This window comes from Rhinopithecus bieti, unplaced genomic scaffold, assembly GCF_001698545.2.
Source record: "Rhinopithecus bieti isolate Rb0 unplaced genomic scaffold, ASM169854v2 scaffold_17862, whole genome shotgun sequence".
In the NCBI taxonomy this organism is placed as follows: Eukaryota; Metazoa; Chordata; class Mammalia; order Primates; family Cercopithecidae; genus Rhinopithecus; species Rhinopithecus bieti.
The window spans coordinates 196,113-223,012 of NW_016808877.1; the positions used below are offsets into that span (position 1 = coordinate 196,113).

The 26,900-nt window shown below is 52.3% G+C and overlaps 1 protein-coding gene across 1 annotated transcript in view; it reads right to left on the minus strand.

The window, feature by feature from the left end:
* The window catches only part of ADGRD1 (adhesion G protein-coupled receptor D1), a 162,329-nt gene that overhangs the window by 45,504 nt on the left and 89,925 nt on the right, over window positions 1-26,900 (minus strand). Inside the window, exons 10-11 of the mRNA XM_017887671.1 lie at window positions 20,644-20,717; window positions 12,717-12,840 (exon numbers count right to left, since the gene is read on the minus strand). Coding sequence (XP_017743160.1) covers window positions 12,717-12,840; window positions 20,644-20,717 — 198 coding nt within the window. The remainder of the gene's footprint in view (window positions 1-12,716; window positions 12,841-20,643; window positions 20,718-26,900) is intronic.

Genomic DNA, 26,900 nt, shown 5'->3' on the forward strand with positions numbered 1-26,900 from the left:
CAGGAGATCTGCCCCGAGGACCCAGCTGGTCTGCTGTATGTTTGAGTAGATGCTGGGACTGGCCTGCCTCAGGCCACCGTGACCCTGTTGAAAGAGTCAGCTGAGAGGACCATCGCCCCCTTGCTTTCCAGACCGGGAACCCTGGGGGCTCCTGCTGCCTCCCCTGGCTGCACAGCTTGCGCATCAGTCTGGGGCCAGCTGGGAAAAGAGAAGCCACTCCAGACTTTCCAAGAGTGGAACATTTGACTCAGGGAATTGCCAACTCTCGGGAGGGGAGAGAAGGGGGACCTCACAGGGGTAGTGAGGTGGCCCAGGAATGTGCCATGCCACAAATCCCCCAGTGGAAGCCAGATCCACAGACTGTCCAGCAGGGCTGCAGCCATAGCAGAGGTGCGGCCGCTGCCCAAAAAGCCACCTGTAGCGGTGACAGAGAAGAGCTGTTGGGCCTCCTCCCCTCCCATCACCTACCCCACGTGACAGACCTGGGCCTCAGCACAGTGGCTGGCCCTGGGAGGCAGAGCCGGGCAGCAGGAGGCAGGTGGATCTCAGAGCAGAACCCAGGACCCAACATGACTGGGAACTCGGGGCCCAGCCCCTGCTGTGCCCCAGACGACAGCTGCTTTAAACAGCTGTGGTGATGTAAAACTGGCCGGGCAGTGCCACCACAGGAACCCATCCTCACAGGTGGAGGTGGGATGTGTGGCACAGGATGCTGGTCGTTTGCTGTAGCCAAAGACCACCATCACTTCAGTGTCCACCCATGGGAGAGCTACGCAGTGGTTAACACAGGAAGATGTGGCTCTGTGTACCCCGAGAAGGAGCAACCTCCAAGATACGTGGATACATTTTTTAAAGTGTGCCATCTTGCCAGGCATGGTGGTGTACATCTCTAATCCCAGCTACTTGGGAGGCTGAGGTAGAAGGATCTCTGGAGCCCAGGAGGTCAAGGGTGCAGTGAGCCGAGGTGGTGCCACTGAGTCCAGCCTGGGCCACGGTGTGCAACCTTGTCTCTAAAACAGATAAACAGTAAATAAAAATAAAGGGAGCAGTCTTTATACTTCACCACCCTTTGTTTAAAGAACAAATCGGTTTGCATCCATTGAGGTACAGAAAATTTAAAAAACAAACAAAAATAGAACAAAGAGCAACGCAGGGCCCCAGGCTCAGCAACCGCATCTGGAATGACAGAAAAGCAAGCATGTGTCTAGGCCGCTGCTCTGGGCAGGGCCGGGAGGCAGGAACGGTGGCCGTGACCCTAAGCCGCTGCTCTGGGCAGGGCCGGGAGGCACGAACGGTGGCCGTGACCGTCAGTTTCCATTCTCTGCCTTCAGTTTTCTTGCATTTTCCCACATGCATGTATCATCTTTACAAACAAGTCAGCCTACAGAACCCCTCTGTCTCCTGACACCCCATCTTCCTGTATGTCCCAGAAAGAGCCCTCAAGCTCCTGTCCCCACTCCTAACACGAGGGCTGGCAGCTTCTCCTAGACGGCCCACATCCCCACTCCAATTCCCAAGATTCAGCACACTCATGACAAAAACACATGTTGACCAGAAACCTGGCTCGCTTCAGACGTCAAGCTCTGACCACAGCCTTGCAGCCCACAGCTGCCCTGCCAAAGCGACCCGATCCCTCAGCTGGGCTATGCATCCATCTGCCCCTGGAACGTCCAGTCTGGCCCCTGACCATGTTCCCAGTCCTGGCCACCCGGCCCGCCCCCAGCCTCACAGAGTGAGACCCCAATTCTGAGGGTAGCCCTGAAAGAAGATCCCCCAAGACGGGATCACCCCAGAGGCTGCTGCCAGCTCCCTCTGCAGGTCAGCTCAAGCACAGCACAGCTCCCGAGCAGACATGGCTTCCGGAGAATTCGGGAATAAATGAAGCAACATCTGCTTCTCCTCTAAAAGGAGCAGCCTGGGTCTGACTGGAGGAGGCAAAGGCAATTGAATTTGTCAAGAGGGGCAGGGGTGGAACCCTCAGAACCTTGAACCTACGTCTCCCTGCCTCCAGGACTGCGAGGTGCCCAGGCAGGGCTGCGGCTAAGCTGACGGCAAAGCTGAGTCCCGGCAGCTCCTGGCTGCTGCTCCACCCCGAAATGCAGGTTTTCACCTCTTAGGTCCTTTCCCAATGTCCCAGGTGGCCAGCAGCCTGAGAGCCAGGGGCACTGACGGGAGAGATGGGGGTGGCAGGTGTCGTCCCTGCTCCCAGGGCTCACTCAGCTCTCCACTCAGAGAGGCACAGGCCACAGGTACAGGGGAGGGCTCTGGGGGCCGAGAGTGGGCAACTTGAGGGAGATTGGAGGGGCATGGGAGGGGTGCGTATGGTGGGAGACGGGAGGGGATAGAAGGACACATGCCCCTGCGCCTCCCGCCGGCGAGTTCCCAGTTCCCACCCCCAGCCCAGCTCTCAGCAGCCCACGACAGGGCTTGGGAAACGCCCCCCCCATGAGGCGGGGTGGGAACAGCATGCACCTGTGCACCTGGAGGGTGCTGGTGGAATGGTAAGGAGCCCAGGCAGAAGGACCCAACGGGCTTTGCCCACCGCCCTCTCCTTCTGGAAGAACTGCAGAGGCTGGGAAATCAGAAGGGATGGTGACAATTTTCTGGGTCTCTAAGAGGATGGTACTGAGGACAGATGTCCTCCCCACTCGGCCGGAAGACACTAGTGAACCATGGCATTGCTCAGGGAGTCAGGGGGTGGGCTGCTGAACAAACCAACTTCTTTGTTACTCCTGGGCAAGGCAGGACACTCTTCTGCCTCCAGGATTAGAGGGGTCCAGGAATGGGTAGAGGGGCTTCTCCTCTGAGCCCCTCCAGCCTCCATAGTTTCCCCCATCCCCATCAGCAGGGCAACAGACCACCCTGCCCTGGTGCCCACAGCCAAGGACTGAACCTTCTTACAAAGAGTGAGTGGAAGGAGGCTTGTGGCCATGAACGGGTTAATGCTGGGACGGCTGCAGTCCCAGGTGCAGTAGCCAGGCCTGCTCCACCCCACTCCCACTCCACTCTCACGGGGTCCTCAGGGCCAGGACATCCCCAGGAACCTCATACTCACGGCTCACTGTGACCTCACTCCGTCAGGCAGTGTTTGGGGCTGGGTGCTGAGGCTGGGTGCTCAGGGCTGGGTGTTGAGGCTGGGTGCTGAGGCTGGGGACTGAGGCTGGGTACCGAGTTGGGTGCTCAGGGCTGGGTGCTGAGGCTGGGTGTTTCGGCCTGAGTGGTGGCTATTTCTCCCTCCTCTGATAACCACCACAGCTCCACAAGGAAAGTGTCCCACCCATGTCGCAGCAAGGAAACGGGCTCAGAGCAGGCACCTGCCCAAGGCCTCTCGGCACATCACCAGGAGGGACCTGTGTGTCCAGCTGGCTGGGAGGCAGAGGGGCCACTACTGACCCCAGCTGCTTGCAGGAGGTGTTACTGGGAGGTGGTCTGGCTGACATTCGCGCAGAGATCCCGTGGAGGGAGCCTGTTTCTGACTCGAGCTGTACATGCTGCAGCTGCTGGCACCACTGTTGGCACAGTCTCGCCTGTGACACACCCTCGGGACCACAAATACAGCTCAGAGTGGTTCTCACAGCTCCCAGCAATGCTATGTAATTCAGGCCCCTGCCACTGCCTGCCCTGTGCCCTTCCCTGGAGCCAGAGCCTGTCTGAGGGGCTCAAGGCTGCACCTGCCTGGGTAACCACAGGGCGCGGGGTCTAGAAACGTGGGTCCGGGCGGAGGCCGTGCCGTTCCTGCCTCAGGAAGGCGTGGTGTGCCCCCACGGTGCCCTTCCTTTCCCACCCGTAGCTAGATTTAGAAATGCCCAGAAAAGCCTGCAGTTGGTTTCAGGACACGGACAACTCTGACTCAGAAACCACAACCTCAAATGCCTCCGAGAGGCAGGGCATCAGCTCAGGAGGGCAGCAGGGGCCTGCAGACATAACCACCAGGTGGGACTGTGCTGCCAAAACGAGCATGCTCCCTCCCACAGTTCTAACCAAAGTCCTTCTCAGTGGAGATGCCACTTTCCCCCCCCAGAAAAGAGCAGGAAGCATTTCACGGTCTCCTAAAAGCAGAAGAGCGATACAAACATGATGAGGAGGGATAGCTGCTTGTGGTACAGGGAGGCCATGTGGACCGGCAGGTTCTGGGGACCTTGCCCCAAGCACAGGGGTGGCAGCCACTCGCCTCCAGCATCGTTTCCAGCCAGACAGAGAAGCCTAGCATGGCCAAATTTTCTTCTTTTTTTATTAAAAAAAAAAAAATCCAAAAGTTTAGATAAAATATCTGTGTTTTGGAATATTGACAACCAATTTTTAAAAATTTAAGCCTCTGCGGGCTAAAGGAAGCCTGTTCACTGGCCAGAGTCAGCCTTCAGACTATGGTTCATGACCATCTTATTGAAGTGCTATTTCCCTGTGACCACCAGGCCCCAGGAAGGGGTGTTCGGGGACTGGCATTCCCAGGGGCTCCTGCCCCCCCCCCCAAGTCAGAGTCACCCCAAGGCAGGTGCTCATGCCTGGGATGCTTCCCATGCCCGAAGCCTGGGAAGTGGCCACCTGGGAGGAAGCGGCCACCTGGGAGGAAGCGGCACCTGGGAGGAAGTGGCCACCTGGGAGGAAGCCGCCACCTGCAGGAAAAAGAGCGCACTGCGGCGGGCCCTGGGGCTCCTCCCAAGCTCCCACACACTCCTCGACCACTGCCCTTCCTCACTGGGTGCAGCCTTGGCAGGACTGTCCGTCAACATCCGGGGGCTCTCCCACCTTAGACAACGAGACCATCTCCCTGGCCTGCACACCCTGAACGGGGAACACAAGTGCCAGGAACAGGTGCGGCTGAATTTTCCCTAAGGATGGGCCCAAATGCCTTCCACGGCACCAGTCCCCATGCCCAGCACCTTCACTGGGTGCGTGGCTTCAGCAAGAAATGCTGGGTGGTCCATGCCTGAGCCCTCCTCTTGGTTCCTAGCTGAGCCAGCCCACACCTGCATCCACCCCTGTGTTAACCTCAGGTCCTCGCTCCCTCATACCCTGCCAGCCAGTCCTTAGAGAGGACAGAAAGTTGAACTCCCACCTACCTGCGGCAGTACAGACCAGTTGTGTCAGCATGACTGGGATCCACTGACTAAACCAGCATGCATGGGGCATTCCGGCCTCCAAGGAGAACACATCTCTTTCCCTAAGTTCCTCTCCCCTTGTGGAACAGACTCAATCCTCCATGCCCTCATTGATACAGCAAACACGGGCATAGGTGTGCCTCAGTGCCCGCGCGTCAGGAAGGAGCAGTGAGCATGAAACATCACCCCTGGGTAGCAGGCCTCAGAAACACCTCTTCGAGGCCGGGTGCGGTGGCTCAAGCCTGTAATCCCAGCACTTTGGGAGGCCGAGACGGGCGGATCACGAGGTCAGGAGATCGAGACCATCCTGGCTAACACAGTGAAACCCCATCTCTACTAAAAAATACAAAAAAAACTAGCCGGGTGAGGTGGCGGGCGCCTGTAGTCCCAGCTACTCGGGAGGCTGAGGCAGGAGAATGGCGTGAACCCAGGAGGCGGAGCTTGCAGTGAGCTGAGATCTGGCCACTGCACTCCAGCCTGGGCGACAGAGCGAGACTCCGTCTCCAAAAAAAAAAAAAAAAAAACACCTCTTTGAGGTAGCTGATTTTATTCATTTGATCATGTCATGCAATTCCACACAAATACACACCTGGGTCAGAGCCCACAGGCTGGTGTTTACAGTCCTTTCTCTCCCCAGCTCCTGCCACTGCTTTACCTGTGTGGTCCCCTCCTGCCCCTGCCCACTAACAACCTTGAATGCGCTGTCCATGCCTTTCTGATAATCACATACCAAGATACAAATGTTGCATATTTAAACACATACACAGAACACACCCACGCACAGGCACAGGAGATTCTGCCGTGGCTTTACAAAAATGGGATATGTATTGCTCTAGTCTACCTCTTGTCCTGTTCACACAACGTTACCTTGGAAATCGCTGCAAGCGCGCTGGTATGATGACAGTCCATTCTTTCACAGTTGCACCGCGTTTCCTGACTTCATCATTCCTCTTTTAGCGTAGAGATGAATAATATCACTTAGCGTGGATGTATTAGAATTTATGCAATCACTAGTGTTATGTTTATTCATGCTTCTGTTCCTTCTACTATAAATAATGTAAATATTCTGATTTCATACTTTTTTATGTCATCTTACTTGCTGATTCTTTTAACTCTCTGACATAGATTCTCATGGGTGTACTGAGAAGTTACCGAGTCTGTTCTGGATGAATTCTCTGTTCCAATGGCCTACTTTTCCAGGAAAATTTTATCCAATTAAAAGAAAAACTTGCCTTCTCTGGGTTCTTACTGGATCTGGGGTTGCTAATTTCGAAGGTGCAGAAAGCACGCCTGGGGAGTAGAGCGGCTGGGGTGGTGAGGGGTGGGTCTGGATGCAGATCTACTGGACAACCTGGGTGTTCGTTGCCCTGTGAACTGCACTCAGCAGGAGAAGTTAGAAGTACCCAGAGATGACGCCATGTTTTTGTGACTCACATGTAAAGCAAAGCTATCCATTCTTGCCCACGGCTGGAGGAGGAATAAATTGGTACACGGTTCCCAGAGTGCAATGCAGCAATGTTTTTCAAAACCAAAATGCCTGTGCCCTTTGCCCACAGATTCGCCTGCCAGCAATTTATTCTAAAGAAGCGTGTGCAGGGTCATGCACTCCAGAACCATCAGAAGTTGCCAGATGCTGGAAGCCATCATAGTGTTCGTCAGCAGATTCCTTGACATGGCCCCTCAGGGCCTGGGTCCTAATCACCAGTTGACAGCAGAATGCAAAGACGGAATGTCGTTTCGGGGTCTCCCTCCCCTGGACAGCAGCCCTGAAGCCCACCCCACCTCGGCCCCGTTCACTCAGGTGAACCCTGCTGTCTGATGGGCTTTCCACAAAAACGGCATTGCCCACTTAGGAGGAAGGGGGCTTCCCAAAACACCACCGAGGAGGAAGCTGGGCATGGAGAAAAGCCAGGGGAAAGCCTCGGAGAGAGAAGGCACACGATGCGAATGTGAGCTTCTGAGCAGAGAGCCTGCGCCAGGAACCCAAATAAGGCCACTGGCGCTATTTTTATTAATTCTCTGAGCGTGCTGCAAATTTGGTTTCTACTTATGATATCAATCTTAACTTTTTTTAATGTTGATGAGAATGTTCATTTTCAGCATGGATAATTTTAAACCATTTTTAAATCAACCTTTTCTGGCAATGAATAGACGTGATTTGCTCCCACGAAGACACCCACAGACTGCCGAAATCCAGTGTCACCGAGAGGGAGCCGTGATGGATGGAGACCCATAAGTCGTCCCTGTTCCAGGTTTTTTACTCGCTGGACCAGGCCCTTCCCTTCCTTCCTCTACCACAAACACACAACATGTACAAACACAGTTTTCAGCTGAAAGTGCACCTCCCTCTCTCCGGCCATGCCGAGAAGGAAGCCACACTGGGCTTTAGTTCTCAGCCTATAGAGGGCCCAGAAGAGGAGGCTCTGCTCCCAGGTAGCTGGTGCTCCAGAGCCCGGGCACAGCCCCAACATTAGGGATTTGGCTGAAGGCCGGACTCTGCCCCCTGATGTGACCTCAGGGAATCCCCTATGACTCACCTGTGATGGCCACAATGATAGCACCTCACTCATGTGGTGAGGACTGAAGGAGAGGGCAGGCCTGAGTGCAAGACCCCACCAGGCAGGGAGCACCCACAGACAGGGAGCCCCCCACAGGCAGGGAGCACTCACTGGCCAGGAGCACTCACTGGCAGGGAGCACACACTGGCAGGCAGCACCCTTCAGGTAGGGAGCACCCATCAGGTAGGGAGCACTCACTGGTCAAGAGCACTACCAGGTAGTGAGCACCCACTGGCAGGGAGCACCTGCAGGCAGGGAGTATCCAACAGTTAGGAGCATCTACAGGCAGGGAGCCTCTGAAATGGTGCCTGTTACTGTCTTTCCCTTACTCCCAGGTGGTCAGCTGTGTGACAGCCACAATCGCCAGCCTGCATTCAATAAATGGCTCCCAGCAGCCAGTGGGCCCAGCACCCACTCTGCAGAGTTATGCATGAAGGAAGATGTTCCCTGAAGGCAATGCCTGTGTCCAGAACCCCTGCCCACTGGCCCTTGGTTTGGGTTCCTTTTTAAGCCGCAGTCTATTTCTTCTGTCTCTGAATCCTCCAGGTTCCCACTTCACTCACTTCCAGGCTGAGGACCTGTCTCTCCTTCAGCTTCTGGGACAAAGAAAGTTTTTCACATGCCAATGAGCACATATTTGGGGCCAGACTAACTGTGCTCAGACTGGGTAACAATTGCTGCAGTCAGCTCCCAGGACGTGAACAGAAATCTGAGCTGATGTTTGCAGACTGGGTGCCTGTGCCTGGGTCTGTCCAGAGGGTGGTCTGGGACCAGTGGGGCCTCACTCCACCCGGGCCTTGTCGGAAACAAGGATGCCAGGCCCCACCCCAGACCCACTGAATGAGGGGTCTGCATCTTCACAAGACCCCGGGCGGCTGGTCCAGCACACAGATGACCTCTCACATGTGGCTCAGAAGTAATAACTGACGACACCTCTAACAGTCAGAAGATTTCATGGGAGAAACAGATCGCCAGCGTTTTCAGTCATCTGCAGTGCCACTCCTGCCCCTCCACCCCAGGAGGGTGCCGGTTCTTGGGTCTCTGCAGCAGCCTCTACCACCTCTCCTGCTCCCTGCCTCCTGCCCCTCATGACCCCTGGGCCTGGAGCCCCTGCCTCAGCCCTGGCGTCTCCCCGAGGACCACCCCGGCTGCTCCCTCCTTGCCCTCTGCCTGCGCCCTGTCCTCTGCCTGGGCCAGGAGGCTCCATCCTTTCCACCCTGAGATGTAGAATCCACTGCCACCTTCTCAGGCAGGCCCTCCTGGGCCTCCGTCTTTAAAACAGCACCAGCATCACCAGCACCATGTTTTAGTGCCTAATTATCCCCAAGTCATGCTACGTGATCTCCCGCGTGGCCCTTACGGGGCAGGACGTGGTGTGCACTGACTGGCGGTGTCTCTGTGAGCACCACAGCATCCTCACCACCAGGTCCCCATGGCCCGGGTGCTACCTCAACAGCCCAGGCTCTACCAGTAATTTAATAACGTACTGTTGAACAATCGGGGACCGCCAGCAAGCGCCCCCTCTCTCTGGGGCTCAGTTTCTCCGCTGGTGAGATGAGCAGCCTTGGCCACAGCACCGTGCAGACCGCCCATCTCCAGGAATGGACAGGTGCTCTCTGTGGGGGCAGCTCTGCGCCTTCTCCCCTGGGCTGCTCCCTACGACACCAGGAGGGAAGCCCGAAGGGAGCCCTGTGGGCTGGGCCCTGGCAGGAGGGGAGAGGAGAAATGGAGCCCATGGGAGGAGAGAGACGGCGTCACGGCCATCCACAGAGGATGGTGCTCCTCAGACTGAGGCCTGGTCCATGGCAAGAAATTTAAACCCAGGCACTGTTTCTATATTCACCTCTCTCTAGTGTAGTTTCATTTATTCTGTTTAATTTTCTTTAAATTGCCACCAATGATCCAGGTCATGGCTCTCCCCAGCTGCGAACGGCCCACCTCCACGTGGAGGCCCTGGGGTCTGCAAGCCAGAAGAGGGGCCACTGGGAAGGCATGGGGGCGTGGGGACTGGGAAGGGGCAGTCGCTGGCTGGGCAGCTGCTCTCGGGGTACCACTCCTTAAGGAGCACCCCTCGGGATTGTCTGGCGGGTCACACCTGCCTGCACAACATTTACCACTGAAGGGTGAGGGCAACGGGTGGGCTTGGGTCCCACCAGCCTTACGACAGAGCCACCCCTTTGGAACCTCTAAAACCCCACGGCCCTGAGCCAGAAAGCTCTGGCATGCAAGGGCTTGGCAGTTCTGTTTGCTACATGGCCGGCCCTTCTTGGGGGACCCTGATGGCATGGAAGCTACTGAGGAGACTGCCGGTCCCCTGTCACCTGACGCTTCATCTCGCACAGCGCCAAGGGCTCCTGGGTCCAGGCTCCAAAACACGTAGGTCTAGGATGCTGGGTGTGCATCTGTGCACGAGGGGCCCAAGGGTGTGTGGTGCCCCCTCCTATCCACTTCAGATATGTCTCAGAGCCTGGGCAACAAAGTGAGGCCCCATCTCTAATTAATACACGCACACAAAAAAGCCGGTGCAGTGACTCACACCTGTAATCCCAGCGCTTTGTGGGCTAAGGTGGGAGCACTGCTTGAAGCCAGGAGTTCAAGACCAGCCTGAGGAACATGGTGAGAGCCCAGCTCTACAAAAAAATTAAAACTTAGCCAGGCGTTGTGGCATGTGCCTATAGTCCCAGCTACTTGGGTGGCTGAGGTGGGAGGATAGCCTGAGCCCAGGAGTTCTAGGCTGTAGTGAGCCATGATCAGACTACTGCACTCCAGCCTGGGCAACAGGGTGAGACCCTGTCTCTAAAAATTAATTTAATTTAATAAAAATAAAATATGGCTTGGACATCTCTCTGGAGTCTCCAAAAGTGATTCACGGTGTGACATCAAGCCCATCATACATTTTGTGAAAAGAAAGGGCCTTCTCTTTGGAAACAGGAATAGCTGTTTCCCTCCAGGATCTTCTGCAGAGTGGGGCTCATACGCGCTCATGTAAGCAGCAGCCCGTGGGCCAGTGAGGCTGGGATCACCCCGGCTGCAAGTGTCACGTGCGTCTTTCGCCCTGAGGCATGTGAGCAGCAGCCCATGGGCCGGTGAGGCTGGGATCACGTCGGCCGCAAGTGTCACGTGCATCTTTCGCCCTGTGAGGGGCTGCGGCTCGGGGGCATCTGCCATTTCGTTTTCACAGAATTTAAAGATGAGGTTATCTCCATCTGCCCCAGCAGCATTACAAGTCACTTCCAAACACCAAGGCCCTGTCCCCATTGATCTAAGAGTGACTGCGGTCCACCCGGCCTCCGCACACAGAATCCTGTGCCTCAGGTTTGCTGGTGGTTTCTGTTGGGGAGTGAGGGTTGCCTGGGCTGAGCACTGGACCTGTGACTGTGTCACAGTGAGCTCGTGGCCTTCCCACAGCAAACACCTGGGAGGCTGCATTCCTAGGCCCTCTTTCTGGAAAAGGAAAAGCCTCCCAGGAAGGGAGAAGGCGGAACCCGGATTCTGCCTCTGTTATACCTTGAAGAGTTCTGTCTCCTGGTCAACAGGACAGTGGAAGCCCAACCCATTCAACCTCCCAAAAACCCACACGAAACCACACAGGACACGTGGGGCAGCACTGCCCTCTGGTCCAGTGCAGACACTGCAGACGCTGGTGGGTTCAGGTAGATTCCGCCTGTCCACGGCCTTGATAAACGTGACCAAAGAGGCAGGCAGTGACCCAGGCAGGGATGGGTGTTCACACCCTGGAGACAAAGTGCCTGCTGGGAAACACCTGAGCGTGGCGCCCCCTCCCAGGGAGCTGCTGTGATCAGAGACATCCTGACTCTTCCTGAAGCCACCCTGAAGAGCCCTAGACTGGGAATGAGCCTCCAGAAGTGACTGGCCACGATGAGCACATGAGGCTCTAAAAGACCAGGGCCCCACATGCAAGATGAGTCTCGTGGCAAGTCTGTCCGGGAGACGCTGGAGGCGTCACTGCTTCCCTGCCTGACTTACCCTCCAGCCTGGCCCTCTCTCAGCCCCCAAAATGCCCAACGCCAGCAACAGATTACAGCCCAGCATCCAACATATCATCGGTTCCCAACACATCTGCCAAACCCAGCCTGGCTCGGAGCAGCCACATCTACGCTGCCCAAACCAGCCCTTCTGCGAGCCCAGTCCACAGAGAAGAGTGTGGGTGTGCAGTGTCAGCAACAACACCTCCTTCCACTCCTGGTTTCCACCTACACGCGAGTCTGCTTGCCCCGCCCCAAACCCAGGGTAGCTCAGACCAAGCTGCTCCTGAGCGGCTCTCCAAAGGCTTCCTGTGCATTTAGAATGAAATTCACGCTCCTCCCTGAGGCCTGGATGCTGGAGCCAAGGCTGCTCCTCCTGGCCTCCTGCCTCCCCAGGACCTTGGAGCTCAGGGTGCTCCATCTACAGCCACACCACGCCCCTTCCTGCCCCCTGCCCTGTGCACTTGTTGTTTCCTGGCCTAGAACATTCTCCCCGCAGGCCTCCAAGACATCAGCTTCCTCTGGTCATTCAGACGTCAAGTCCCGGAGACACCTCACCGCTCCGTGAAGACAGCCCCATTCCCTGCTGTCACCTTCTACTGGGCCATTCTCTTCCACTTTCTTCCTACACTGATTCAAAGTGACTAATTTATCTGCTAGTTTGTTTATTATCTGTCTTTCCCACTAGAACCAAACTCCTCAAGAGCAGGACTGTGTTGTTCTTCTTGTTTACAGCAGAGCCCCCAGCACCCAGCTCACAGTAGGCGCCCAATGAGAATCTGCCAGAGGGACGGATCCCCCCCAGGTGCAGTCTGGGCGTTGCTGTGGGAAGCACACCACACTGGACTCGGCTTATACAACCACTGGCTCCTCGAATGTTTGCTGGCACCCAATACATGCAGGGCCCTGGACTGCAGAAGCCAAGAGAATGGATTCTGTTTGTAAACACAGGCCCCATAGAGTAATGTGCCCAGGGCCCATGGGCACTGGTGGGCAAAGCATGCCTCCCGCCCCCACCTGCAGCCTCATGGCACATCCTCTAGGTCCCGGGACCCCTGAGGCCTGGCTCTTACCTCCAGCGGGACCACCTGCATGAGGATGGCAAAGTTGGTGAGGTGAGTGCAGCGGCAGACGGAGTAGGTGAGGTTTCCTCCCGTGAGCGCACAGCCCTGGTTCGACCAGACCCCTTCTCCGGAGCTGAGGACACAGGAGAAAGGATCAGAGGAGGTAGCACCGCACCCTTGGCAGGCAGGGGACTGAAAGCAGCACCCCCTACACCACACGGCCCTGTGAACTCACAGCGGTGCCCACACCTGCCACTCCAGGAATGCACACCCACACCATGGGGTGGGGTTGGGAGGAGAGATTCTGGCCATCAGGCCAGCAAGAGCTGGAGAGCGTCTGCTGCTGGTCAGGCCACAGGAAGCAAGGCCCTCCCTCTGGGATAGGGAACGGAGAGCTGCTTCGGCACAATCACCCTGAAAAGCACCTGGACAAGGCCCAGCACAAAATGAAACGCACACAGCCCACAGCCCTGCGCCTACAGCACGGGCAGCGGCACGCGCCAGGGACCACATTCAAGACTGGTCACTGAATCATGGGTGATGGTAACTTAAATGCCCATCCGGAAAAATGGGTGAGTGCGGTGTGGGAGAGAGAAATATGATAAAATACCTTGCATCAGTTAAAAAGAACATCCTTGACCAATGTGTATTGATAAAGATAAAACACCAGAACACAAGGTACAGTGACTAACCACGACGCGAGGCCCGTGGGGCCAGCAGCACCACACACTTTCCATGGACACAGCTATGACCGACACAGAGACTGCGGAGAAAACGCTCGCACAGAAACTCCCCACGGTGTCACCATCAGAGACAGGGTGGCGAGATCAGGATGAGACGGAAAGTCTAAGGAGACCCTTGCTTTTTTATAATGTTTTACTTTTTATGTGAATAATGTGTGGATATATTACTTGCATGACTTTGTAAAGTGTAAACCTAGACAAAAACAACGGGAAGCAAACGTGCTCTCGGTTAACTGTGGTTAATCCTGTTGCTGTGAATATTGGTGAGTATCATTTTCTTCTCTGTATTTCTCTATATTTTCTTTTTTGTTGTTTTGTTTGCCTTGAGACAGGGTCTCACTCTGTTTCCCAGGCTGGAGTGCAGTGGTGCGATTATAGCTCACTGCAGTCTTGACCTCCTGCTCTCATGCGATCCTCCCACCTCAGCCTCCCAGGTAGCTGGGACTATAGGTGCATGCCACCGTGCCCAGTTAACATTGTTCTTTGTTTTTTTGTAGAGATACAGTCTTGCTATGTTGCTCTGGCTGGTCTCAGACTCCTAGGTTAAAACCACCTTCCTGCCTCAGCCTCCCAAAGTACTAGGATTACAGGCATGAGCCACTGTACCCTGTCTTCTATATTTTCAAATTCCAAAAGAAAAAAAAAAGATTTAAATGGTTCTTCCCTGAAGTTAGAACCTCAAGTTATCAGTAAAGACAAATCCTTGCTTCAGCCAAAGGCAATGGCGCTTGGGGGAAAGCATTTATAAAGGTGAATAAATTAAAAGGCTCTAGTTTGTATTTGCTTTGTATTCACTTTCAACTGTGGTGGCAGCATGGATGTGGCAGATGAGAACTGTGGCTGTCCGGTGGCATGACTGATGAAGACCCCAGCTTGTACCTCTCCAGCCAATGTCTCTGGATCCAGCACGCACCAGCAGCCTTGGGCAATGGTGACGTGCATTAGCCCTGGGTGATATGGAGCCCAAGGGGGGGGCTGGGATGGTCATTCAGACATGACCCAGGGGTGGCTCTGAGTTTGAGGATGGAGACTCAGACAGCAGCTCAGTGGTGATTTTCAGGATTAATGATCTGCTCTCCTAGGGGAGGGAGAAGGCATTTAGCAGAGAGCAGAGGACAAAGCGAGAGCCACTCAGACGTACCAACTAAGAGGAGCAAAACCCCGTTAATAACTTCAGAATTGATGGGACTTAAAGATGGGTTCATGTCCTCCTCTTCTACCTCCCCACCCCTTTTGATCTAATTTTCCCAGGACCTTGGAGGGAGTCAGCAAACACCAGCTGTTGTGTTATATATTGCACCTTTGTCTGTCAATTGGCTGCATGAGTACCGTACTTCAATTTGAAGGGGGCCTGAACATTAACAGGCACTGGATTAGGTGAACATGGCCACGGGTATGAGCTGCCCCTTCTGCTTACACAAAGGGTAAGCTAAACAACACGAAAGTCACATTGTTCAGATGGAGCTGCAAAGGTGTGACGATGACCTAGTTAGCCAGAGGAGTAGAGCCTTAAGTGGCATCAAGGAAGATCTACTTCCAAGGGAGTCAGCGAAAACAAAGGGGCAGGCTTGCAGCTTGTGCATAAATAAATCTGCTATGGAAGCCAGACGAAGCAGCATCAGATAACATTAAAGATATGTACGGCCCTGGGACCCAGGAAGTTTGCATCCAAACAGAAAACTGTTCAGTCATGCATAAAGTGTAACATACATAAATACGGTAAAAGACATCTATGTCCATACGGGCAAAACTCAGAAACAAAAGGTGGAGGAATGATGGAGAAACACTGAATTACGCAGCATCATATATTTCCTGTGATTATAAATATCAATTATGGAAGAAACACTGAATTACGCAGCACCATATATTTCCTGTGATTATAAATATCAATTATACATAAATTATTGAAAAAACACCCAACAAACCCTCCCACAGTAGTTATTACTGGGGAAAGGGGTGGAGATCAGGGTAAGAGGTAAAGATCAAAGGGAACACTTGCTTTTCTATAATGTTTTACTTTTGAACAAAGTAATATATTGATACATTACTTGTATAATTTCTTAAATCAGTCTAGGAAAAAAAGCGGCCCAGAATTCTAAGCCCAGTGAAAATCTTTCAAGACTAAAAGAGAATACTTTCTCAAATGGTAACTGAATCTATTGCCAGTGGACAAGAACTAAAAGAAGAGTTAAAGGAATATGATACTACACAAAAATCTACACAAAGAAATAGAATAGCTGGAAGTGGAATAAGTGAAGGTAAATAGGCAATTATTATTGTCTTAATTGCTATAACTGCTCTAGAAGATAACTCAATGTCCAGGGGACAAAAATACTAGCAATGCATTGTGTTTATGGTGTCTGTAAAGGTGAAATGTACTACAACGACAGCACACAGAATGGGCAGGAGGAAGTGTGAACCTATTATTATAATGTCTTAGAATACATTTGGAATGATATCATAGCATTTGAAGGCAGGCGTGAGTGAATTAGACATATACACACTGTAAGCTTAGGTAACCACTACCAAAAAAGTTAAAAGGATGTATAAATTAGAAATCATTTATAGTAGAGATAAAATAGCATCATAAAAGATATCCAACAACCCAAATAAAGTCAGAAAAAGATAACATTTTAAAAAGATAGAAAAGCTAGAAGACATCTAGCAAAATGGCAGATTTTAATACAACCACACCGATGATTACATGAAATGTAAATTGTCTAAACATGTCAATTAAAAACAGAAATTTGAGGACTGGATTAAAGACAAGACAAGACCCAGCTATATGGAGTCTAAAAGAAACCCACTTTAAATATAAATATATAAATAAGATAAAAGTTAAATTATGGGAAAAGATACAGCACTCAAACACTAATCAACAAAGCCAGAGTAGTTTTATCCAAATTAGACTAAGTCAACTTCAAAGTAACACATATTTCCCAGGGTAAAGAGGGACATTACATAACGATAAAAGGGCTAATTTTCCAAGAAGACATAACAATCCTAAACATACATGCACCTAATAACAGAACTTCAAAATTCATTAAAGAAAAATTCACAAAACTAGAAGGAGACATAGATAAATCTACCACTAAAATTGGAGAATTCACACTCTTCTCTCTTTAATTGACAGAACAAGTTGACAGAAAAGTAGTAAGAATATAGAAGACATAATCCTAACTATCAATCAGCTGGGTGTAATCGACATTTATAGAACACTCCACCAAGAATATACTTTTTTTCAAGTGCACATGGGACGTTCATCAAAGACTGAACATATACGGGGTCTCATAAAAACTTTTAACAAATTTAAAAGAACTAAAATTATAGAAAGAATATTTTCTGATCATAAAACACTATTTACAAATCAACAGCGGAAAGTTCTCTGGAAAATTCTCAACTATTTGGAACTAAACTACACACTTCAAAATAACACACAGGTTGAAGAGGAAGTCACAAGGAAAATTAGAAAATATTTTAAATTTAATCAAAATAAAAACAACATATCAAAATGTGTGGGATGCAGCTAAATCAGTGCTTACAGAAAAAATACAGCATTAAATGTTTATATTAGAAAATAATAAAACTTCATAGCAATAACCTAAACCCACACTTTAAGAACTTTTAAAATGAAGAGCAAATTAAACTCAATGAAAACTGAAGGAAATAAAGTAAAGACAAAGAGGATAAGTCAATGAAATTGACAACAGCAACACAAGAGAGAAAAATCAATGAAGCCAAAAGTTGTATCTTTGGAAAAAATCAGTAAAACTAATAAACCTATAGTAAGAGTGACTCGGAAAAAAGAAGACACAGATAATAGACATAAAAAGTGAAATGGGAACATCATCACAGACCATTCAAGCAAGAAAAAGGCTAATAAGGGAATACCACAAAAACTCTGTGCCTATAAATTAAACAACTTTGATGAAATTGATGAATATTTCAAAAAAAATAAATAGCTAAAACGTGTTTAAAAAGAAGTAGACGACCTACGTAGTCCTGCATCCATAAAAGAAAATGAATGTGTAGTTGAAAACCTGCCGACATTGAAGACAAGGCTCAGATGACTTCATGGCGAACTCTACTAAAATGGAAGAAATGATATCAATTCTATACAAACTATTCCAAAGTGCATTCCAAAATGTAACTTTTATGAAGGTATCATTACCTCGATATAAAAACAAAGACATTAAGAAAAAAAAAGAAAACTGCAGACCAATATCCGACATGCACGTAGACACAAAAATTCTCAACTACTGTAGCCAATTAGATTTAGCAGTATACAAAAAGATAATACATCATGGCCAAGTGTGGTTTACCCCAGGAAAGCAAAGCTGGTAAAACTTGCAGCTTTAATCATAATGATCCCACTCTGAAAACAATCCAGATGTTCCTCTACTTGGGAGAAGATAAATAAACTGTGGTACATCCATGTAATGGAATATCCTTCAGCAGTGAAATGTGAAAATGAGGTGTTGATACATGCAACAATACACATGTGGTTGATCCTCAACACATTACGCAAAATTAAAGAGACTGGACTCCAAAAGGCTGCCTATGCCATGATATCATTTATGCACACTCTGGCAGAAGCAAAACTATATAGGAACAGAAGACAAATCAGTGCTCGCAGGACCTGGATGTGAGAGGAAGGGATGACTGCAAACACACACGGGGGCATCTCTGAGGGGGATGGATTGTTCTCATCCTGATTACAGTGGTTGCACAACTGTATTCATTTGTCAAAACTCACAGAACTGTACAATCATCTACAAGTGTGAATTTTTCTGAATATCAATTATATAATAATAAGTAATAATTACACAATGGACAGGAAGGGTACAGATACTATATTCACGATGGTGGCTGCCTCTGGGAATTGAGGAGAAAGAACAGAAGGAGGTGGAGGGTTTGTTAACATCATCTGCGATGTTTTAGTTGTTTCATTCTTAAAAATACAAAAATATAAACATGCTAATAACTATAAATTTGGGGCAATGGGTACCTGCATTTGTTATATTATTCTCATTACTTTTCTCTGTTCTTAAAATTCCTTCAAAAATAAAAACCAACATGCCAATTTAGTTCTCACCAAACCCCATCCTGTTTTCTAGTCATAATTTTTTTCTCCAAACAGTGCCCCAAAATTGGGATAACTATTTCTAGGAGCACATGCTTCCAAATTTTCACAATTTACAAATAAAGGAAAAAGACCTGCTGAGCCTGACCAGGGCAAAATCATTGAAATTACAGAAAAAAATACAGCATTAAATGTTTATATTAGAAAATAATAAAACTTCATAGCAATAACCTAAACCTACACTTTAAGAACTTTTAAAATGAAGAGCAAATTAAACTCAATGAAAGCTGAAGGAAGTAAATTAAATCCATCCACACTGCAGAGGCACGACGCCAACAGTCATAGCCAGATGCCAACAGCCATAGCCAGAACGAGGCATCCCAGGGTACAAAAATGTAAGCAGTGTTTGCTGGAGGTGACAGGATTTGGGCTGTATTTTCCTCACTGTTCACAGAACAGAGATAAAGGGGGATTATGCCAACCCACTGCTGCACCCTCAGCTCAGTGTCCTGTAATCTCCTGGCCCTCTGGGTGCAGGGAGCAGAGAAGCTTTCTCTGACGGGGCCGTACCAGCAGCGGTGGCACAGCCTGTGTGGATCCTGCCCTGAAGCAGCAGGAGGAGGGAGCTGGGGAAGTGAGTCCAGGCACAGGAAGATGCCCAGGTGTTGGGGAGGCTGACAACATGTAGGGTGATGGGCCACTAGGCAGGGTGTGAACTGGATGTCCCAGATGTGTTCCAGCCGCCTGTGCAGTGTTTAAAACATTGGGAAAGTTCATAGAATAATCCAGCCACAGGCCAGGCACGCTGGCTCACGCCTGTAATCCCAGCACTTTGGGAGGCCGAGGCGGGCGGATCATGAGGTCAGGAGATCCAGACCGTCCTGGCTAACACGGTGAAACCCCGTCTCTACTAAAAATACAAAAAAAATTAGCCGGGCGTGGTGGCGGGTACCTGTAGTCCCAGCTACAGAGGCTGAGGCAGGAGAATGGCATGAACCTGGGAGGTGGAGCTTGCAGTGAGCCGAGATCGCGCCACCGCACTCCAGCCTGGGCGACAGAGCGAGACTCCGTCTCCAAAAAAGAAAAAAAAAAAAAAAATTCCAGCCACAGCCAGTCACAGTGGCTCACACCTGTAGTCCCAGCACTTTGAGAGGCTGAGGCCCGAAGGAGTCCAGGAGTTTGAGACTACAGTGAGCTAAGATCACACCACTGCATTCCAGCCTGAGTGACAGAGTGAGACCGTGCCTCAAAAAAACAGAAATGAAAACAAACTCCAGCCATGACAACTCACGACCTGACAACACAGGACCTGCGACCTGCATCCCACATGGAACAAGCCCCGGGGACCACAGCTGAGCAGCAGCTGAGGATCTGCTCCCTGGCCCTGCGGGGAGCTGAGTTTTCGACACCGCTCTGACTGTGGGAGCCACTCACGGTGGGCTCACGTCTGGAGGAGAATTGTGATCAGAGTGATGGTGGGAGATCCCCCAGACATCGGGCAGGTGAGCTGTGGAGGCGAGCTGGGGCGGGGGTCGGCTAGGAGGGCAGGAAGAGACTGCATGAAACAGGTGTGACAAGTGGACATGGGAGATGCTGGGGAGGACATCCCAGTCGGGGCCCAAGTGGCACAGACTGAAGCCTCAGAGTTTTAGGCAGGCCTGATGGTCAGCATGCTCCAGTGGAGCCGGCAAGGTTTCAAACAGGAAAATGCTAACGTGGCCAGTCAGAAGCCACTCCCCCAACCCCCTTCCTCAGCTGCTCCAAGACCCCGAGGGGACAGCCAGGGCGGTAGGGCCTGCCCCAATGGACAACATCCTCCGGCTCCCCCAAGCATCTGCTGCACTGGCTTGAAAGTCACCCTGGGCACTCAGAGGCTTTGTCCAGATACATCGTGCAACAGCAGGCCCCTCCTCACATGGTCTTAAGGGGAGGCCTCGACCCAGCACTGCTGCCAGGCCCTGCCCATGTCTGCAGCATTTCCAGAATTTTCGTGTGATGCAACCATGTCAGCTGCGGAAATGGGTGACCCAGATCCTCCCCTGGGCTGGCATGGGGCGGGCCTGGGCTTGGATACCTCGTGCCCACCTACTCTCCCCTGTGCAGAGGGTACCTGAAGTCCAGGAAGGCACAGTACACGAAGACTCGGTTGCTGCTGTTGGTGGCCTCACTGTGCTGCTTACGTGTCTGAAATGAAAGAAAACAAACACGATGCATGACGCTGCTGAAGAGGCCCCTGGTTCTCAGCACTGACATGAGAGCGAGACTCTCACAGCTGGGCGACCTCGGGCAGGGACAGGCACAGCCACCGATGTCCATCTCCATCCATTGTGGGTGTGGTCCCACGTCACCCGGCCCAGGTCATGCTGCCCTCTGCTCCGCTCTCTCCAACCCACCTGAGTGCCCTGGCAGGTGCCGGGTCCTCCCTCTGGGACACTCCTCCCCCTAGGACACGCCTCCCCATAGGATGCTCCCTGCCAGGCAGCCACAGGCTCCCTCCCCACTCCCCGCCAGGCAGCCACAGGCTCCCTTTCCACTCCGCGCCAGGCAGCCACAGGCTCCCTTTCCACTCCGCGCCAGGCCTCTGCATGAAGGAGTTCCTCAGAGAGATCTTCCCTTCCCTACCTGTTGTGAACAGCACCAGCCCCCTGCCTGCTCTAGCTCCATTCCACTCACTGATGTTTTCATTGTCCTGATCACCATGTGGCACGTTACATACCCACTGTCCACTGCGTGTGTTTGCTACCTTCCCCTCTGCAATGTCAGCTATAGAAAGGACAGAGCTTCTGTCTCATTCATGGCTGCAACCTCAGGACCTAGAGGGCATCTGGCATATAGCAGGTGCTTACTAAATATCTGTTCAATGAATGAACAAAAGAATCAGTGAACAGGTCCATGAGAGCACCTTGTTCTGGAGACTGGCGTTCTCTCCTGGGCTGCTCCTGGGTGCCAGCTCAGAGGACTCTGCAGCTATGGCTCTGCCCTAAATGAAAGGCACGGACTCCTTCAGGAGCCATAGTTGGAGGCACAGGAGACCAGCAACTCCACCAGGACCCAGGGCTGCTCAGAGGCGGCATGGCTCCGGGATAAATGGTGTCTGATGGATTCCCAGTCAGTCAAGTCAAGCATCTCTTATTTGCCCGATGCTTGCTCTGTTCTGTGACCCATTCCTGAGCCATCATTGCTCCAGTGAGAACCTTCCCCCATTTCAGGGTGACCAGCTCTCAGGAAGGCACTGACTTGTGCAGGACAGAGCAGGAGGGCAGCCCCCTTCAGGAGCGCCATCCTGGCCTCTACCAAAAGCCCCTCCTTTCCCAGGAAGCAGCAGCTCTGGTGCCCCTGACAGGCACCTCGGACCCCACTGCAGAATCAAAGCGCTCACAGGGCTCTCATTGCAGCATCTGTCTGACAGCTCCTCCAGCCTCAACCCAATTATCCTAGCGCTGTCTATTCCTAATGTTTTGGCAAAATGGAATGTTTACTCTTTTTGCTTTGTCCCCTACCCCTGCCGCCCCATATCTTAGGGTTATTTTAATCTATCACAGGGTCTCTTAAAACTGCCTGGAAAAGACATCTTCTCCTCTGTCTTCCCAAAGCCACAGCCCGCTGTGAACTCTTGCACAGACAACAGACGGCCCTGTGTCCTGCAGCCACCTGGACCACAGAGGGGCATCAGCAGGGAAACTGCAGCACCAAGCCTGTAATCCCAGCACTTTGGGAGGCCGAGACGGGCGGATCACGAGGTCAGGAGATCGAGACCATCCTGGCTAACACGGTGAAACCCCGTCTCTACTAAAAAATACAAAAGCTAGCCGGGTGAGGTGGCGGGCGCCTGTAGTCCCAGCTACTTGGGAGGCTGAGGCAGGAGAATGGCGTGAACCTGGGAGGCGGAGCTTGCAGTGAGCTGAGATCCGGCCACTGCACTCCAGCCTGGGCAACAGAACGAGACTCCGTCTAAAAAAAAAAAAAAAAAAAAAAAAAAACAGAAAAGACGAACAAAAACCCAGTGGGGGGAGGAAAGCAACCAGACCCATACACATCAACTCAAGGCAAGGACTCCTCAGGAGGGAGGCCACACACCTCTTCCCATCACCTCCTCACCCAGCGCCAGCCCCCCACTCTGCCCCGGGTGTGGAAGCACAGCCCCCAAGGGAGCAGAGGCCGCAGTGGCCTCTGGAAGTCCTGACGCTCTGACTTCAAATCTACATCACTCTTCAAAGGAAATGTAGAAAACAGCCACCACCACCACAAGCCAAGCATGTGTGTGGTCGGAGGGTGGGAAGGCAGCTAGCTTTCTCTTGGATCTGCAGCCAAGATCACACCCTGAAATGGGGAAACTCCCTCCCTCCATCGTCAGAGGTTCCATCACAGCCTCCACTCCTGGGATGAGAAAAGCAAAGGGACTCTTCATTCCTGTGTGTGGAGTTCCGCACTGACCGGGAACAAACGCTCTCAGCAAGTCTCCAGAAAAGGGGCCTCCAGGGCTCCGAGGGGTGTGACGTGGGGTGGGTGTGTTTTTGACATGGGAGTGTGGTGCTGCCAGAACGTGAGTCATCTGCGTACAGGCTGCATCTCATGCAGAAATGTGGGAGGTGCCCACAGCCCACTAGCCTCCCTGAGGCCTGGGCGAGGCACAGAAGCCAGTTCAGTTCATCAACAGGTGGCTGGGGAATGGGAATGAGGCGCTCCCTCCCTGTGGAGTCTTCAACAGTGTTGGGGGACAGCCGCATTCACCTGAGCATCCTCCTGAAACCTCAAGCCAGCGGCTGCTGAGCTCTGCTGGACAGAAGTGCAGGCCTCCTCACAGGGCCAGCTCCACTGCAAGTAACCTAATTTCCCACTAGACACACTTCACTGGGGTATGTCTAATGGAGAGTGCTCTGTGAGCCCTCAGGAATATCTCCCACAGGATCTGAGACTCCCTCCAACAACCATCATGATCTTTCCAGTTGGGGAGAAGCAAATGGGATTAATCAACTGCTTGTTTATTGCCTACTGTTCACGAGCAAGGTACACCAAAGTGTCTCCTTCTAGGAGATGCAAGCAGGGAGAAGAGAAAAATTTGATTCTCATGATAGCCTGTTAATGCCCCTTGTTCAGAAATGTGCTGGCTTTTATGTAAGTATTGCTATGGTTTGACTGTGTCCTCCAAAAGCTCATGTGTTGGAACCTTAATTCCCAATGCAGCAGTGTTGGGAGATGGGGTCTTTAGGTGGCAGCTAGGTCATGCGGGCTGAGCCCTTGGGAATGGATTAATGTCACTGTTATTGGAGCAAGTTAGTTGTTGCAGGAGTGAATTTTTTCTCATGAGATTAGATTGATGCAAAAAGCAAGCTCGACTCACTCTTGCAGTCTCTTTCACTCACGCTGGCTTCCCCTTTCCCTTTTCCACCAAGAGATGAAGCAGCACAAGGTGCTCACCAGACACGGCTGCCCGAACTTGGACTTCCCAGCCTCCAGAACTGTGAGCCAAAATAAACTTCTTTCCTTTATAAATTACTCAGTCTCAGGTATTCTGTTATAACAACAGAAAATGGACTAGGTGCACAGTTTTACCTATAAATAAGTTGGGGAGCTATTTGTCCATCATTGTCCCAAGCAAAAGAGAGATGGCACTGTGGTCCTTAAATCTGATGGTAAGTAAAGCAATATAAGGAGCCGAAATACTGACCCCAGAGCAGTGGGTCAGACGTAGGTGGAGCTCAGCGGAAAGCATGGGGCAGCCCTCTATGCCACCCTCTCTCCAGCCCATCTCACAACTAATCAGGGTTCAGGGCTCTAAGTGCTTGAAATGTCCCACCTTTTGGGAAATCAAGGATAACAGAAGTAATGGGAGAGATATGACAAGGAAAAACCTTGAACCAGCCTCTATCTCTTGGTGCTTTCTGATGTTTCTTGCTTTCAAAGAGCCATAAGACAATCCAGCATGGTTGAGGCATCCACAGCCTGACAGAGGCTAAGACAGGACTTTCAGAGCCTGGTTCCAGCACAGGAAGAAAAAGGTGGGAGGTGGGCAGGACCCTGATCCAGGCATTTCAGGACAGGTTGATGAGCTGGGCCACCCCAGTGCTGGGAGGGAAAGGTTAGGCCAGGTGAGACCCTGGGACAGATGGCCCATGGAGCAGGGGCTCATGGTGGGGATTTACTATTCTGCCTTCCCCCCACCAGTGCCATCTGCATGTGGATCTGTCTGGTTAAGTCACTCTCCCCAGTGCTGGCTCCTGGGCAGAGGTGAGCCGTGCCTTGGGGCACCAAGGACACCCACAGATGCCGCGCTCAGACCCTAAGGACATCCCACTCAGCCCAGGCTCCTTCAGAAACCAGAGGCACCCTTCTTCCAACATGTGATCAAGCCATCTGAGGACAACAGCAGAGACCCTGGAACATGGTACCCCCGAGTCTTTCGTCTCCAGCCCTCCCAGGCCCAAGAGCCTGCAGAGACCTCTTTGGAGTTAAGGCAGCTTGAAGGGGTCTGTCCTTTCAATGGAACAAGTCCTGACCACAGAATGCAGGCGCCACCCCCCACACACATGGTGCTCACATATGCGTGTCTTATTTTTGAGATCGTGAGGCCAGACCTCAATCCTAGAGAGCAGCCTCCCCAACCTCACAACCTACTGCTTCCCTCTTCAAAGGCAACCGAGGACAGCCAAGAGACACCGGCAGAGGGGCAGCCTTGTGCAGACAAGCACAGCCCATGGCCACCTGGGACGCACCAGGGTCAGAGACCCACCGATGCCCCCTACTTCAGAAGATCCCAGGCAGGAAATTTTTGCCAAAGACCAAGAAGCTTCAGTTTCCTGTCTGTTCATCGCCAATGTGGGATACTGGTCTGGTAACAGACCAGCCCTCCAGTGTGAACTGAACTCTAAACTCTGTCCCTCCTTCCGAGGTCCCCAAGTCCCTGTCTCCTCTGGGAAATGTCAGGAGTCCCGTTTGAGAAGAAAGGGGCCCGCAGACACCTGATTCTCACGCTCGGTTTATGCGCAGGTGGCCAGCCTGCAAGCCGGAGAGGCACACAGAGAGGAAACTGCGTGGCTGTTTCAAAACACAAAGAAAAGAAAGAACTCCAAAACTGCGTGGGGATCTGGGGTTAGGGCAGCTTGCTTCGAAACTGAACAGAAAGTGTTTTCGCATCACCCCCTCGCCCCAGGTAGCACCCAGTCATGCGGCGCTCAGTGGAAAGCTCGGCACACGAAGCCAGGCCGGGACCCACAGCCCAGGTTCTGCATTTGCAATTTAGCAGCTGCGATGTCTCCGAGAAACCTGCAGAGACGGAGCCCACAGAGGAGGGTAGAGTGTGGACCAGAAGCTACCAGAAGCTGGGCAAGGTGACTGAGTTCAGTGTTGTCAGCCAAAGGCTGGGGAGGGAGCACCCTGATGCCCGCATCCCCGGTGAGCCTTGAACTCGGCATCCGGGGCTCCACCCTCTCCTTCCTCAGGCCTCCTGGACACGCAGGACCCGCCAGTGCATGCACAAGTTGCCCTCTATGACTCAGCAGCACTGGGGTCACCTGCACTGTGGCCAAGGTGCATGTGAAGAGGTTCTATCCTTGGGAAAGAGGTCCTGAGCGTCCTGGGAGCCACGAGGAAGAAGCTCCAGAGACAAACTGGAGAATTAACCACGGAGACCCCGCCCCCTTAACTCCGCCCCACTCACATGACCCCTTCTCACTCACATGGCATCCCACTCTCCCCTGACTCTCCAGGACGTCCCCTTCAGACACTCCATGGCCACACAGGCAGGGCACGAGAGGCCAGCCCACCTATAAGGACATGGCCTGAAGTCACATGTGCTCCAAAAGCCAATCAGCTAAGGCTGTGGGTGGGGCCAGGAAGTTTCTGCCCAGGATAGTGCTGTGGGTGGAGCCTTGCGATGACGGACACACCCTCGTCTCCCTGGCAACCAGCTTTCCTCCCACCTCGGCTCACTGCGCACCTGGCTCTCCTCTCACCTGGATGATGCAGCAGCCTCCACCCCTGTCACCTGCACCGAGTCCCCGCTGAGCAGCAGGTCAACTTCTAAAGTGTGGCTCAGACCGCCTCTCCCTGCAGAAGTCCCCGGGGCTCCCAGCCTCCGAGTCCAAACCAAACTCCTACCCACCGGCAAAGCCTGCGCCCCTCTTCCTCCTGAGCTGCGGACACACGACCCTCCCATTTCAGAAAAGAAAAACGGCGTCGCTGCCCTTCGTCTCTGTCTGTATAAGCGGACTCAGCACCAGGGGGTATTCGCGGGGACTGCGGAGCTGCCTGGAGACCCCTGCCCAGCCACAGAAGGCTCTGGAAGGAGGCGGTCTCTGCTGTGGGCCTGGTTTTGCGGTCACCCCCTAGAATGCTGGAGTCTCGCCTCCTACAGGTCGCGAGCCCATG